Raw genomic sequence first — 17315 nt, forward strand, 5'->3', positions numbered from 1 at the left:
TTTTTATATTTTTGAACCAAAACTGTACAAAATTTGTTTGTGTGTGTTTTATTTGCTGTATCTGAAGGACCTAGCCATGACCATCACCTTTGTAGACGCGTGGCTAAGTGGCTCGAGTATTCAGCTTGTGATATTCTGGTTATGAGTTCGATACTAAGTTAGACATTGTGTCCTTGAGCAAGACACTTTATTTCACATTGCTCCAGTCCACTCAGCTGGTGAAAGGGATTCGTACCTGTATTTCAAAGGGGCCAGCCTTGTCATATTCTGTGTCATGCTGAATCTCCCTGAGAACTACTTTAAGGGTTTGCATGTCTGTGTGTTACTCAGCGACTTGCACCTTAATTTCACAAGCAGGCTGTTCCGTTGATCGGATCAACTGGATCTCTCATCATTGTAACTGAGAGAAAGGACATAGAATAAGAACAATAATAAATTTGAAGAGAAGAACAAATGTATAGTGTGTGTGTGTGTGTGTGTGTGTGTGTGTGTTTATTTGGCAAAAAAAAAAAAAAATGAAATGATCACCCAGAAATATAACAATATCTGTTTTAACATAATTTCAAATCAGGAATTTTGCAAAACAAATGCGTAAACATAACACACACACAAACACGTTCCTCCGCGTTCACCAACCCACCTCGTTTAGGCTTAGCAGCCCTTCCTGTTTATGTTCACTGTCCTGCTTTTGTAATCTTTCATCCCATATCCTGTGACCTCTTCAGAGACTCTCCGTCACCTCTATCTCCTCCTGTTCTCTTTGTTCTTGGTACTTCAATCTCTTTGGCAGATGTCAAACATGGTCAAATTTCGAGAGGACTATATGTAGGACCTCTTAAAGAACACTTGATTAAATAGGCTGTATAAATAATATTAAGGCTAATAATCAAGGTGAATCTCATTATGTTGAAGTTATTGCAGTTAAAAGTTGCAATATTCCCGATGAGTTACAATGGCTCAAAACGTAATACAGTCAAGAGAGGAATAACTAAATCCATACCAGTCAGTCCCAGACTAACATCTTATAGCTAGTATTTAATAGAAAATCAGGTTAAGATCACACAAGTACATTCAGTCAGCTAAGGGAATGATAAGATTCATCTGACGAAAACGGTTTCTTTATAATGATGTAATGTTTTCACTAATCAATTAAAGGAGTAGTTAGAAACGGACGTAATGGATTGACGCCTGTGTAGGCGTATTGCTCCCCTTCACAGGGGTAAACAAGCGGGCTACACAGAGATGAGGTCACGTGTCTGAACCTCAATGTTGTGTAGCGGCATCTCTCTGTGTAGTCAGCTTGTTTACCCCTGTCAACGTGGGGTGGTAATACGCCTACACCTGTTGTTGTTGGCACTCCGTCGCTTACGACGTCGAAGGTTCCAGTTGATCCGATCAACTTTTACTCGCATTCATTCTCCACGTTCAGCAGTCTTTCATAATAGCATTTCCAAGCCCCCCCCCCTTTCTTTGCAGAATCATTAAAAGATGTATATGTTTATATGTTATATATGAAAATACAAATTCTGATTTAAACAGCTGGATCTAATGGTCAACATACGCTGCATGAGTATATCATTCGGCTGGTACCTATGTACTAAGTTTGATATTTACGTAATATTGCTGTGTTATTCCCACCTAACAAGGGGCTTCGGTTTAAGTACTTAATTCAACTGAATCTTACTTATATTTTTATATACATTTATTATGATCTCATTTCTTTTTTCATTCTGCATTTTGTAATGAGCAAAGAAAAAATAAAGAAAAAGAGCAACAAGTAAAATAGAAACACAGAAAGAAGCATTAGAAATCTAGGTACATTTTGCCGTTTTCGTTTGACACTTTCCATCTTTAATCGTTTCTAAATGTTAGTATAATAGGAAACAACCTCTTATTTCTTTCTACTCCCCAATTAATATTTTACTTCCTTGAATCCGAAAGTAGGAAAAATCAAGTTGAGTTTATAGACATTTAAACTTAGTCCGCTTCTCTTGCGATTTTGCCAGTACCCACCACAACTAATTTAATTTAGAGATGATTAAAAGTACCTTATCATATTTAACTTTTGACAATTCTTTGCTTATAATTTACGATTGTTAGTTAAGGAAATAGGTATTAGCTTCGTATTACAATAGTTTCACTTTAATTTTTCCGTATAAACGTAACAAGGAACGGTCTTAATTGGAAATCGTCACTGACACTATTAAACCGCATCGTCTGCCCCAAAGATCGGAAGTTAATTATTTCCTATTGAAATTACAGTTTGGTAAATAGAAACTTTTAATGTTTGCGATAAATACATTTTCAATAATTGTGAACTGTTTATGAAATGGGCGGAAGTCCGAAATAGGTCGCCCACATAAATTGGATTTTCGGCCAGAATTCTACTTTAAGCACCCCATAACTTAAAAAAAAATTTTTTTGAATTTTCAGAAAATGTTTGCGAATTTGTGCTCTGCACATGAGGATTCATACGATGCTGAAAGAAAAACTTTTGTGTGTGATTTAAGGTCTATTTAGCTGTTATTTTTAGCACTTTTCACTACCACCTCCTACCCTCTTGGTTTGTTACTGACGTATTAATGTTTTTTCAATATCTTTCTCCTCATAAACACACTTAATGGTCTGTTGCTGAGCTTAAAGCCAAAAATTTGAATTCTCCGTATTTTAAACTGTGATTTTAAAAAAATTCCAAAGATTGAAAAAAATTTTCTTCATATCGAAAAATTGAAAAACGTTTTTTTTTTCGTATTTGTGTGAACTTCCGTGTGCAGAATACAAATTCGCAAAAATTCTCTGAAAATTCCAAAGCATTAAAAAAGTTGTAAGGGGTTATATGGAATGCTTAAAGCAGAATTCCGCCGGATTTTCTCCGTTTTCGCTGGAATTTTTCACATTTTTTTTCTCTTCATCATGCGCTTCAAATTGATGTTTGTATGTTGCAAAGCCTAACTTCTGAAATGAATTTAAATTTTCGTAGTTTCATTAGTTACTTGGTGTGACTTCTTAAGTGGAGGCGCAATGGCCCAGTGGTTAGGGCAGCGGACTCGCGGTTTCGATTCCCAGACCGGGCGTTGTGAGTGTTTATTGAGCGAAAACACCTAAAGTTCCACCAGGCTCTGGCAGGGGATGGTGGCGAACCCTGCTGTACTCTTCCACCACAACTTTCTCTCACTCTTACTTCCTGTTTCTGTTGTGCCTGTAATTCAAAGGGTCAGCCTTGTCACACTCTGTGTCACGCTGAATATCCCCGAGAACTACGTTAAGGGTACACGTGTCTGTGGAGTACTCAGACACTTGCACGTTAATTTCACGACCACGCTGTTCCGTTGATCGGATTGACTGGAACCCTCGTCGTTATAACCGACGGAGTGCCAACAAAATAAAGGGTGGTGATGGTGACCTCAACTTCATTTGTTACTCTGGACCCAAAATTTGTAAACTCTAAAAGCTATTAACTTTTTATTTCTTAATTTATGGCAAAAATGAATTTCGTTTTTATAATTAGCATACAAAACTAAATTAGTATACCATATTTGGAAGGAAATTTATTAAAAAAATAGAAAACTGATTTGTGGTTAACTGTGATATTGTTTTTTTGCTTCTTTTTGTCCCCAGGTTCTTTAACAAGATAAAACAAAAAACAAGAACTTGAAAAAGAATTTTAATAGCTACAGAAACAGCATTAAAACCAAAAGGTAATATTTTACCTCACTGGAAAGCGGATATTTTGTTGGATTGGGAAACAAAGGAAGAGGAAAGAGAAATGGCAAAAAGCAGTCTTGAATATTCTGTTAATTCTGGCCCACGCTATTGCATTTTCATTTGTAATATGAATTTTTCAACCTCGGGTAAACGACCAGAAGCAAAGGATGAAATTGATAAAATAAACAAAGTTTTCAAAGAGCAATTGGGCTTTTGTGTAGAATATTACCCGGACAAAAAGGTAGAGGATATGAAAGAGATTCTGAAGAATATTTCAGAGTATTACAAAAACATACCACCCTCTTGTTTTGTTTTAATCTTCTCTTCTCATGGTTCTAATGGTAAGATTTATGGTTGTGATGATAATTTTATAACTTACAAAGAAATTAATGCTTGCTTAGATATTCCACTTTTGAAAGATGTGCCAAAAGTACTTTACCTCAGTGCTTGTCGCATTGAAAAAGATGATAATTGTGATCTATTTGAATCTTTTAATATTCCTGACATGGTAATGCTAGCTGTGCCTTTTGGGGAATTAGGTAAGAGAACTGTCTATACTGGTAGTCGTCTCTTAAACTCAGTATATGAAGTTTATTTGAAGAACAAAGACATCGATGTCATGTCGTTGGCTGTTGATATTAACGATCATCTTTACAAATATAAACAGAATGATCAAGAGGAACAAAAGGTTGTATGCTTTAGTACTTTGAAGAAGAGACTGATATTAAGCAAAATGTGACGATTCTTCTCCTGCCCCCCCCCCCCCATCTTGCTTATCAGTCAACTGAATACCCAAGTGCTGGGGTCGACTTGGAGAGTTTCTGGGGGAAAAAAATCACAATCTTAATGAAAATGATTCTACTTTAATTACAACTACATTTCACTGAAGAACCATTTAATAATTCACAGTGTTGTTCCAGTTCAATTTAAACACACACACACACACACATTTCATCCCATTCACTAAATTTCTGATATTATTGTATAAGATTGGCCTTATCTGTATGACTGACTGCTGGTTCAAACGGGAATGAATCATAGAAACGACATGCTACATTCACACAATTTACAAATAAATCATTTCACATAAGGGACTATTAACCTTTTTGGTACGAACCCAGCTGAAACTGTCTCTGTAGTACAAATGTCTTCTTTTCAAAAGTTCTGAATTAAAATCTTCTACCAAACGCATACACACCCTGCCCAGACATTTATAAGACACATACAGACACTCACACACCACCCTAACCAATGCAACACATATGCCCTAACAAATAACCCACACCATTCCGACAAAGATAACACTCACATACACACACTTCCCTGATAAATATAACACACATACACTTAAACTCGCTATTTGCATTTCCCAGAAAAACAACACAAATACACAGTTCTTTACTTATGAGTCGTACAAACCCCAAAACTACTGAATCATAACAGAGCTAGCTCACCAAAAAAGCCTTCCTTAGTGCCACAATTATTATTCGAAATCAGAACAATCGTGAACTACCTTTTGACCATGTGACTACCATCAACCACCCACACTGTTTTTAAAGAGAAAGCATTTCTAAGCCACCTTTTTTTTTAAAACACAGAACCATTTTTTTACCATGTGACTGCCATCAACCAACACATTGTTTTTTAAAAAGAAGGCAATTTTGAGCCACCATTTCTGTATAAAATTACAGTAACTGTCAAATTCCATCCAGATGTTAGACTCTACAGTAGATCCAAGAATTATAAATAGTCTGTTATTTCTCTACTCACCTTTTTTTACCTCTGCCTTAGCAAAGACAGAGGTCTTGTTTTCAGTCATGTTTGTTTGTTTGTCCATGGACAAGATATCTCAAGAACTGCTGGATGGATTTGGATGAAACTTTCAGGGATGTTTGGCCTAGCTGCTGGCACGAACTGATTAGGTTTTGGGATCGATCCAGTACCGGACAAGGATTCTGGATTATTTTCCCTATTTTTTTTTACTTAATTTTTGAGAGTGGTCGGGTTCATTTTTAGTATTCTCGTTTGTGAGAGCATTCGAGTCTATTTCAGATATTCTCATTTTAAAAATCATCTCTGGGTAATCGTTGAGAGGATGTTGATGTTGCCTTGGCAGAGGATTGCGCTCTCTGAATGCTCTTGTTTACAATTTAAGATGCTGCAAACAATTATAGTTTCTGATCACAGTGAGACTAAAACTTTAGCATCCACTGATTGACAAACCAGACATGTTTTATCTTCTTGTCAAAAACTCTATTACTTGATTTGAATATACTTATGTTAACTAATTTTTATCTTCTTAACATTGTAAAAAAATGTTATTACCCGTTCTGAATGTTTTTACGTTAATTATTCTTTTGACTCATCACAGAGGATACGCAAAGCATCAAACTGTTTTCCTATCATTGTCAAACACTATCACGTAATTTGAATACATTTATCTAAAATAATTTTTGACACCACAGAAGATACACAAGGCTTCACACTTTACTTCTGAAAATCTTTTTAAGTAGGTGGAACTCGTTAAGTTAAATACTTTTTAAAAAACTCCTGCATTTTCAAATTCTTTTCTTTATATATACATATATATATATATGTAGTTATATATTAACAAATGCGAGCGTAGCAGAAAACACCTCTTTCGCGCCTGCTGTGTCATCACCTGACTGACTTTTATTTACGCAGCAATTGTCTCCAGTCCTTTCGCCCCAGGACGCAAACCGACCAACCGTAGCCACTGATAAGGTCATGTGAGAGAGTGTTTTACTGATGCTTTCTGGAGCCTCTATTTTCCTATAAATAGCCTGCTAGATACCCGCCAATTCGTCGCGGCCACAGATCTGGTCGTTGACCACACGCGTAACACAGCCAGCCAGTTCCAGCGACGACATCAACAGCATCGTTCAACTACGTACTACCAGCACCGTCGCCAGCGTCAACATGACTTTTCCACGTACACAAGCAACCGCAGCTTCTCTTCTCAACACTGTTTGTGTGAATCGCCTCACCACGAAATTAACAGCCAGAACTTAACCTGCGAAGAACATCTGTATCAAGAATCCGGCCCGGCATCGAAGCCTCAACATCACGACAAGTGACTTAGCTCTGCCTTAACCTTAACCTCTTACATACAGACCTACAATCTAACTGTGTACCTCAACAGAACTGATATTGCCTTATCCGTGTTACTGACTCTTATCTACACTCTGTGACTCTTACATACACATACTCTTCTGTTTACATGACGGCCAGTCTTATATTGTGTTTTATTATGTCGCATTCACTCACACACAGACATACAGTTTAATGCTCTAATAAATCTTATTGCTATACATTTTTATCGGTTGCGTTCCTATCTTTTATCTTACTGGCATTCCATCGCATTCCACATGCGAATTCTCTATGTTATAGTATTATAACATATATCATTATATTTTGTGTCGACCGTGCGACGCGTTAAAAAGGAGCCTGTTTTCCATTCGTCACCATTTCTCCTTTGGTTCGCACGGTCATTCTTACATACATATATATATATATATATGAGAGTATTGTAGTTCGCTTGAAGCACTGTGTATTGTTTGTAAAGAATAAAAAGTTTAGAATGGTACAGCAATGCACTATAGAACAAAAAATGGACTGTATACTTGTTATTAAATAATGTGATATTGGGTAATTGCAGGGAATTTTTCTGGATCCAGGTAAAGCTGTTCTGGAATGATATATAGATCATTGAGAAGATTGCTGGTTTTGTGTCTTATCATATATACAGGGTGGAGGCGCAATGGCCCAGTGGTTAGGGCAGTGGACTCGCGGTCATGGGATCGTGGTTTCGATTCCCAGACCGGGCGTTGTGAGTGTTTATTGAGCGAAAACACCTAAAAGCTCCACGAGGCTCCGGCAGGGGATGGTGGCGAACCCTGCTGTACCCTTCCATCACAACTTTCTCTCACTTCCTGTTTCTGTTGTACCTGTAATTCAAAGGGTCGGCCTTGTCACACTGTGTCACACTGAATATCCCCGAGAACTATGTTAAGGGTACACGTGTCTGTGGAGTGCTCAGCCACTTGCACGTTAATTTCACGAGCAGGCTGTTCCGTTGATCGGATCAACTGGAACCCTCGACGTCGTAAGCGACGGAGTGCCAACAACAACATATATACAGGGTTTTCTGACTTTTTTTTTTTTTAGTCTCCTTGTTTTCAGGAACAGCTTGATGTATTGGTGAATAGTCAATGGTGTTGGAGAGTATAAAGTTGTAGTTGAGAAAAAGTTAGCTGACATGGGTGGGCTGGAAAAAAGTTACCGGTTTCATGGAAGATTTTAATGCCAGGCATTAAAATGCTGACATGATTCCTGCTCAGTGCTCTCTGAACACTGTCAAGGCTGTAAGACATGATAAAGAAACCAAATTCCCCCAAACTGTAATGGTCTTTAAATGCGCCTCTGATAAGGGAGACATCATCATTGAATAAGGCCTTCGGCTCAATTCAGACGATTATGTGAGCGTGGTCGTTGCCAGTACCGCCTGACTGGCCTTCGTAGGATTTTCGAGTGAGATCGTTGCCAGTGCCCCTGGACTGGCTCTTGTGCGGGTGGCACATAAAATACACCATTTTGAGCGTGGCCTTTGCCAGTACCGCCTGACTTATCTTGCTTTCATAAGTTTTGAATTAAAATCTTCCACCAAACATTAGTCACAATTTATGTTCCTAACATTAGCTTAATGATAACGAAGTTATTTTACTAAATTCTTTGTTATACTTAAAGTAATTGAAAAAAAACATGGAGCATCTCAACAGAAATACAGTAATTACTCAATTTTTTCAGTATTTTTTTTTTTTATACCAAAAAGGCTCCTCCCATGGTTTTGAAGTGCTAAACATTTGGCCCAAATCAGTCTGGAGTGTGATGATGATAGGGGTGTGGTTGTACAAAAAAAAAAAATGTTTCAAACTTTTTTTCATAAAAAGATGTTCCTCGCCCACATCATTTTGAAGGCTATGGTTTAAAAAAAAAGGAGAAAATGCCTAACAAAAAAGAGTAGTTCCAACTAATTTGGCTTTCCTGATCTGAAACTTCGTGTTTTGAAAATCCTCTCCCCCACCACCTCAGAAAAAAGTTTCCCCACAAATTTCTTATTAATCGTAATCTATGCCATCTGATATTCGTATAAAATTTCAATGAAAGATATCCATTTTCCTAAAAGTTATGAAGGAACAAATTGGATCATGTGAATTTTCCAACACTCCTCTCCTTAGCTCTTCAAAAAAAACTCTTTTCCATAAATCCACAGCACCTAAGCGATATCTGTTGAAAATTTTGTTAAAAGTTATCCATTTTTCTGGAAGTTATGAGGCAACAAAGTCAGTGAGGGGGGGAGGTACACATCTATAGTTATGCCAGTTTTGTTTGTGGTTAGCTCAGTGTTTCTCAACCTTTTATGTAACCCCTAAAATAAATTATAAGTCTCAAGGAACCCCTGCACAATAAAAAATTATATACCATATTTTTCTCATATTGTTTTCCATCGTAGTTCACGTGGTAAATATATGGATATTTTTGTTAAATTTTTTTGATAACATAATAGGTTAGATAATATGATGTCTATATTACAATAAACAATAATACTTTGTGCATGTCTAGTAATATTACAATCACGAAATTAGCATTAGCTTATCTCACTCTTTCTCACGGAAACTCCGATTGAGAAACGCTGGGTTAACTGAATCATCATAAAATTCACTTTCATTTCAAGGCTATGTTGAAATCAGCTTCAACATTTTTTATAACCAGAACCGTCAGCAACCCAACAGATCACAGGCAGTCTGGTTTTATGCATAAAAGCAAGTTTTTTCTGAAGAAGCTCACAAGAATCACTTCTCTCTCAACTAATTCTTCTACATTTTTCAATAAAAAGGAACCAAAATAATTTTGTTTTATTTTGTTTTGTCTTTTTTTTTTTAATAGTAAATTATGTTTTTACTACCAGTTCCTGCAAATTCAAATTCAAAGAGAAAGAGAGAGAGGAGAAAGAGCAGAGAGGAGGAGTGAGAGAGGATGGAAGAGAAGAGACAAAATAAAACTGAAATGTGAAGATGTCTAGAGTGAGAAAGAGAATGTAAGACAGAGAGAGGACAGGTTCATGTTTGTCCATAACAGATGTTTACTGCAAATGTGTGTACATCTATGTATATGTGTAAAGCTAGGATACATATACACACACACACATATAAGTGTATATATACATAAGTATATACATATATGTAAATATATATACTACATAAATATGAATATATATATATATATATATATATATATATATATATATATATATATATATAAGATATATAAATGTATAATATATATATAAATGTCTATATTATATACATTTATATATGTAAATATATAATATACATATAAATGCATATATTACATATATATATATATATATATATATATATATATGCATGGACACATACATACAAACACACACAGATACACTTGCGCACACACACTGCCATACATACACACGTACATATATATATATATATATTTACACACACTGCTAAGAGTTTGTACCACAACATGACAGCAGCTCCTGGTAGGGGCTATCTGGTTGAGCAACATACTGGAATGTAGAGTGAAAAGCGCGCTCCTGATTTTCGTCCAGCTGCCGGCGGAAGTCCAATGCAGCTAGGCAGAAAAGTTTACAGTCCATCGTCTCCATTTTCCCCATTCGTCCAAGAACGTGTGGAAATCTAGTTTAGGATAAGGAAAACAAACAAACAAACAAAAAAAAAAAACATACAAAAAATATGCAAATAAATAAATAAGACTTCACGGGCACAGGTGTAGTAAGAAGCTTGATTCCCAACAAAATGGTTCTGGGTTCAGTCCTACTGCATGGCACTTTGGCCAAATGTCTTCTGCTATAGACTTGGGTCAACCAAAACCTTGTGAGTGAATTTGGTGGGTGGAAACTGAAAGACACTTGTCGTATACAAATAAATATATATATATATATATATATATATATATATATATATATATACACACACATATATATATATATATATATATATATTCCATCTTTGAATTTCTCTGCATTAAGATCTGGAATATAAGATCTCTTCCTAGAAGACAGAGGCGCGTCTCATCCTATGTTAAATGCATCCACACGCCCACATTTTCTGATGGACTGAATCAACAAACATTATAGAGTGCCAGACCCCCAGAAACAGCTGTTGGACTTGTAATACCTTTCTTCCACCCCTTTAATTTTCTCTGTCGTTTGTACTCTGTGCAAGTTGGTCCTTTTTATGTGTATACATATATATGTGTATACATATTTTGTGTTTGATGTATTTAATATACTTCATATATTGATCTGGTTAATTTGCTTACACACACACACACACACAGACTTATAGGTAGTTCAGATGTACAGAAAACAAGAGACGAAGATAGGTGTAGGAACAACAGGCAGGTATATTAGTTTAATGCTCGGGAAGAATGGAAAGGTCTGGCACCTGTAACCAGTGGAGCGCTAAGAGCACCGTCCGAGCGTGATCGTTGCCAGAGCAGCTGTCTGGCTTCCGTGCCAGTGGCACGTAAATAGCACCATTTGAGCGTGGTCGTTACCAGCATCGTCTTCCTGGCACTTGGTTCTAAGTTCACATCCCTAGTGCTACCACCACCACCACCCACCATCACAGACAGAAACCATTTTCTGCAGCAAATTCAAAACAACAGTATTTCACAAATAAATCTTTACCTAATCAACCCTTATTTTCTTTGTTTTCTTTTTACATCCATTGCCCCATTTTGGTCACCCCGTTTTTCTTCAACACCCTCCTGGATCTTTCCACCACTCCCAAGGGGGTCAGTACTGCCCACTTTGGCAACCACTGGACTAAACCAACAATGGCAATAAATGCAACAACTCATAAGGACACACAGACAAAATGAAGGATACAGAGCTTTTAGCCAATGGTTTGTAGAGGCACTGATGAAAAAACAGGTAAGACTCCACACTGCCATGGCAACAGGAGTCCTTTGAGTGAAATTTGACAGAGACAACATAACCCAATCACGGACAAGGACTTGTTGATTCTGTTGGTGTAGATGATAAAATACCTGAAATTGGAACAGAAACATTATTATTATTATCATTATTATTATTAGGTTGGTGCATAATTATTGCGGTATTTTTTTCACTAAATTTTATTCAACAAAAATAACAACAACATTTAATAAAAACATGTCTAAATGATTATTCCAGAGCATTTTCACCATCTACTTCAATTTCTGCTTGGCGTTTTGTTTAAATTGGCATTTCTAAAAAAAATTTCTTGTTGGTGAGGTGGATCATATATTGTTTGCATTAGAAACATTAACTTTTCTTGGAGAAGACTTGTTCAACCCATGCAGGCACTGAACAATGATAGTAGTGGTCATGGTGAGAGAGAGAGAGAGAGAGAGATAGAAAGAGAGAGAGAAAGAAAAGGTACAGCAATGGCTGGCTAGATAGGGTTAACATACCCGAAAGACTACTTTTGCTATGAGCAGTGGGTGAGGCTGCTGGCTGGAAATGAACTCGCCAATCACTTTGTTCATGATGTCTTGAGGTGGGAAGAAATCGGCCAGAAACTCGGGCAGGATGCGGGTCACAATGCTTGCCTCATATGGAAAACCTTTTCGAATTCTGCAACAAGATCAAACAAAGACAAAGATTGAGTTTCTTTTACTTGTATTCATTTTTAACAGACAGACAGAGAGTGTAATTTGTTGATGGTTGTGTAAAGCAATTCATTGCAACTGATATGCTGTCGCACACCGATGTGCCACAATGTACCCTGAATATAATTTTTTCCTCCCTGTACTTTTAGTTATATTTTTAACTCAGGTGTGCCACTGAATTTTGGAAAGTGTATATAGGCGCAGGAGTGGCTGTGTGGTAAGTAGCTTGCTTACCATCCACATGATTCTGGGTTCAGTCCCACTGCCTGGCATCTTGGGCAAGTGTCTTCTATAGCCTCAGGCCAACCAAAGCCTTGTGAGTGGATTTGGTAGACGGAAACTGAAAGAAGCTGTCGTATATATGTGTGTATATATATATATATCTATATATATATATATATATATATATGTATGTATGTGCGTTTGTGTGTCTGTGTTTGTCCTCCTAGCATTGCTTGACAACCGATGCTGGTGTGTTTATGTCCCCGTCACTTAGCGGTTCGGCAAAAAAAGACCGATAGAATAAGTACTAGGCTTACAAAGAATAAGTCCCAGGGTCGATATGCTCGATTAAAAAGGCTGTGCTCCAGCATGGCCACAGTCAAATGACTGAAACAAGTAAAAGAGTAAGTGTGCCACAAGTAGAAAAAAAAGGTCGCAGAACTCTGGTGTAGAGGGTAGAAACAAAATAATTATGCAAAGCGTTTCGCTGAAATGGATACGTGAAGTTGTAATGTGATGCTGTTTAGCACCCTCCCCTCAATCAAGCAGGCCTACTTCAGATGAAAGGCATTCCAGCCATGACCAAGCCATTTATTTTGTATATCCAGGATTACATTCTGTAATGTGTCCTCCCGTGTTCAAAATGATAGTGTGTGAACCTAACACACACACACACACACACGTACTTTCACTTTACTCTTTTACTTGTTTCAGTCATTTGACTGCGGCCAAGCTGGGGGCATCGCCTTTAGTCGAGCAAATCGACCCCAGGACTAATTCTTTGTAAGCCTAGTACTTATTCTATCGGTCTCCTTTTGCCGAACTGCTAAGTTACGGGGACGTAAACACACCAAGATCGGTTGTCAAGCGAAGTTGGGGGGACAGACACAGACACACAAACATATACACACACACACACACACACACACACACACACATATATATATATATATATATACACACACACATATATACGACGGGCTTCTTTCAGTTTCCATCTACCAAATCCACTCACAAGGCTTTGGTCGGCCCGAGGCTATAGTAGAAGACACTTGCACAAGGTGCCACGCAGTGGGACTGAACCCGGAACCATGTGGTTGGTAAGCAAGCTACTTACCACACAGCCACTCTTGCGCCTACTTTAAAACAATTTTTTTTATTTACTTCGACCTAACCAGATTCCCTACCATCTACATATGCCATCTCTTCCACAGAGTGCCGGGGTGGAGGATACTTGGTAATGGTTAATATTTTGGGTGCATGGGAAAGCTTCAAATCTTGACTCACCGATCAAACAGCACAGTGATTCTTTCCATTGCCAGTATAAGGGTCTCAGGATCCTGGTAGACAACAACATAGTCCGGATCAGAGTTGGAGGAGTTGAACACAGTATCACGTGGAGTAGGGCTAAATTGTTCAAACTGCTTGCCTTTAGGGGACAAAAAAGAAAAAAAAAAGAAAAGGTGAAAGTTATAACAAGTGATAAATCAAAACAAAAGGGAGTGGGAAGTCTGCAAACTTAAGGCTGTGAGGGAGATATTAGGGTACTTGGGGCTTTATGTGGGATATTAAAGCACTAAGGGCTATGTGTCAGATATCAGTGTGTGGGGTAACATGAAATATAAGAGTACTTGGGACAATGTGAGGGATATTATAGTATGTGGGGTAACATGTGGAATATAAAGTAGCTAAGGCTACATGTGGGTCATTAGAGTAATTGAGGCTACATGTGGGGTATTAGAGTACTTGGGGGATACATGTGAGGTGTTAAAGTACTTGGGGCTGTGTGTAGGATATCAGAGTACTTGGAGTCGCATGTGGGATATTAGAGTACTAAGGTTTACAACAGGAGAATTGAAAAACATCCAATATTTACCTGAGTACATGCATGTAAGCATTAGTCCTAATGCAGGCAGTGCCCTCTGAGGACTCGGTAAGCATAACCTAAAAACACAAAAGAGTCAAAGTCCCAATCAACATGAATTGTAGAATAAAAGTATCATAAGATAGAAACTAGGCCAAATTAATAATTAAGAGAAGGAAAAAGATACTTACCTATCCATGCTTAATTTTATAATGGTTTCTGCATCTGGTTTTGAGAGCGTGGCGGTCAACAACAGCCTCTCCAGTCCCCGAAGGATGGCCAGATACACAGATACACAAGTGCTTTCTTCATTACTTGAGGCAGCATTGACAGCCAACTGCAACACACATCAGAGGGAACAAATACAAAGATGAGGATTATTAACTGTAAGATGACCCCTTTCTAAAGAGGACTTGTTCTGGGGATGTGAAATCACGAGATGCAGAATGGTGGATGTGAATTATTTCAGAAAAGGAACTTATTGGAGTCAATGGTGAATATCACTAGACCAGCAGTTCCCAACATTTTTGCACTCGCGACCCCTTAGCCAAAAACTTGAAACCCATGCGACCCCCTACTATCAGCAGCTTTGATTTACATTTTATGAAAATAATATCATCCTAAGTCACTTCTAACAAGGCTACGTGACTCCACCTGTTAAGGCTTCGTGACCCCACCAGGATGTCAAGAACTTATGAAAACAAGACATTTGTACTCAGAGCCAGAGCTGGTTTCAGCCGGGTTGGTATCAAAATGGTTAAACCAGCTATATCCAACCAAAATATTCAGCTTTGTGTTCAAACTGGCTATATCCAGCCTCTCACACTTATCCTTCAATGTCATTTCAAGAAATAAACACTCGTTTCATTGAAATCTCAAAGCCACAAGATAATGCAGGATTAATTCAAAACAATGTGAATAAACGAGTATTACGTTTGACAGAGTAATCTGAATGCTAACGGGTTGAAAATAATTTTTAAAAAACCCCCAAAAAAGCAGAAATAATAATGAACAAAAATCACTTGATCCCTACATTCAGGTGACTGGAAGAAGAAAGAAAACCACTTACCTGAAGGATTTTGATGGGAATGTCAGTATCATGCAGCTCTTCTTGGTAGTTCTCTAATATATAGAAAGCAGTTGCCCACAGAGTTAATACGAATTGCTGGCTGGTGATACTTGCTCTGGGGAAAAATAACAACAACATACAAATAAAAGATGATGATGATGATTACAAATAAATACAACAACACAGAAAAAAAAACTTGCTTCCTGTCCTCCTCCTTCAGGCTTTTCTGATTCAACCATATCTTACATTTTACTTGTTTCAGTCATCGGAGCATGGCTATGCCGGAGCACCACCTTGAAAGGTTTAGCCCAGTGGTTCTCAACCCAGGGTCGATATGGCCTCTGAAGGTTCATATAAAATTTTTGAGGGTCCACGCAACAAAGTAGTAAATTGGGGATCCACAATAGTAATTTAATGGCCCCTGAAATTTTTTTCCTTCAAATGTATGTATTGGTATGTATTGCAAGAAACAGCCAGGTTTCTTTCTCTGACATTTTAAATAGTTCAACCTACACAAGTTGATGTGTGGTGACACGTAAAAGCACCCACTACACTCTTGGAGTGGTTGGCATTAGGAAGGGCATCCAGCTGTAGAAACTCTGCCAAATCAGATTGGAGCCTGGTGTAGCCATCTGGTTTCACCAGTCCTCAGTCAAATCGTCCAACCCATGCTAGCATGGAAAGCGGACGTTAATCGATGATGATGATGATGATGATGATGAGAGTAATCTGAATGCTAAAAGGGTTAATTACCAGAACATATTGTATGCCACAACAGCAGCCCTACAACTCCACCAGGAGCTGACAGCCCTCCCCCAAAAAAGGAAGGATTAGTTACTATCAATTAGTATTAAAAAGAATTTTTTTAAATCTTTTTTTTTTTTTACATACTGTGAAATTACTGCAAGGTGTCGCAGGAGGAAGTCTGTGACCATTGGAATAATCTGCTTAGTAAGATCTATAATCCCAGCTTCTAAAATGTATAGGATGCCATGGAGTGCATGCGTCTTACTCGGTAGATGAGTACTCTTCAGGCCAGCATCAAGCATTTTAAACAGTCTGTCAGCTGCTTGGCATTCCTGCAAACAGGAGAAAGGAAGACAGATAAGAGCAGGTGCAAGCGAACATAAACAGGCAACAAAACAGCGAACTCTTTAGAATTTAACCTCTTAACCCATTAAGTCCCACTGTCCTATAAATAGGACACTAAATGAGAACATTAAATAAGCTATATCACATTGTCTCAGTGTCCTATTAATAGGACATCGAGTATTTCCATTTCTACTTGAAGTAAAGGAGTTTTAATAATTATATTTTTTCATTTAAACCTATTTTCAATCATCTGTAAAAATTTTAAAGTAATATTCAGAAATTTAAGTACTCTCGGACTTAATGGGTTAATATACACATTTTTCTTTTTTTTTTCAATTTCCATGCCAAAAATATCTAGCGTCCATTTTATTCTAGCAGCTTTTACGTTTCCGGTGGTCTAAGGACCTTGTAACGAGCGAATGCTTTGATGGAGAAAAAGAGAAAAAGGAAGAAAGGAAAGAGAATCGGTATATAAGGAAGAATAAGTACATAAATTATTTTGGATTATCCTCATCATCATCATCGTCGTCGTCGTCGTCGTTTAACGTCCGTTTTCCATGCTGGCATGGGTTGGACAGTTTGACTGTTCATAACAATTTAATGCTTTAGACAAAAACCCTTATA

The 17315-nt window shown here is 37.6% G+C and overlaps 2 protein-coding genes across 3 annotated transcripts in view; one reads left to right on the plus strand and one right to left on the minus strand.

Annotated features, from left to right (window-relative positions):
* The first annotated feature begins 2128 nt into the window (after positions 1 to 2128).
* LOC149132609 (caspase-2-like) lies at positions 2129 to 7045 on the plus strand. Its single transcript, XM_089362232.1, has 2 exons — positions 2129 to 2266; positions 3619 to 7045. The coding sequence occupies exon 2, from the start codon at positions 3767 to 3769 to the stop codon at positions 4442 to 4444; it is 678 nt and encodes a 225-aa protein (XP_089218358.1). The 5' UTR covers positions 2129 to 2266; positions 3619 to 3766; the 3' UTR covers positions 4445 to 7045.
* Positions 7046 to 9633: 2588 nt separating this feature from the next.
* The window catches only part of LOC106883334 (huntingtin), a 70635-nt gene continuing 62953 nt past the window's right edge, over positions 9634 to 17315 (minus strand). For both annotated transcript variants that reach the window (XM_089362229.1, XM_089362230.1), the window contains exons 52-59: positions 16491 to 16678; positions 15600 to 15714; positions 14722 to 14867; positions 14543 to 14610; positions 13954 to 14095; positions 12247 to 12409; positions 11681 to 11841; positions 9634 to 10463 (exon numbers count right to left, since the gene is read on the minus strand). In XM_089362229.1, the coding sequence (XP_089218355.1) occupies positions 10271 to 10463; positions 11681 to 11841; positions 12247 to 12409; positions 13954 to 14095; positions 14543 to 14610; positions 14722 to 14867; positions 15600 to 15714; positions 16491 to 16678 (1176 nt within the window). In that variant the 3' untranslated portion in view covers positions 9634 to 10270. The remainder of the gene's footprint in view (positions 10464 to 11680; positions 11842 to 12246; positions 12410 to 13953; positions 14096 to 14542; positions 14611 to 14721; positions 14868 to 15599; positions 15715 to 16490; positions 16679 to 17315) is intronic.

Source organism: Octopus bimaculoides, chromosome 14, assembly GCF_046866305.1.
Source record: "Octopus bimaculoides isolate indiv1 chromosome 14, ASM4686630v1, whole genome shotgun sequence".
NCBI lineage: Eukaryota > Metazoa > Mollusca > Cephalopoda > Octopoda > Octopodidae > Octopus > Octopus bimaculoides.

Coding starts and splice junctions, on each gene's coding strand:
- LOC149132609 (XM_089362232.1), top strand. CDS start 3,767: ATGGCAAAAAGCAGTCTTGAATATTCTGTTAATTCTGGCCCACGCTAT.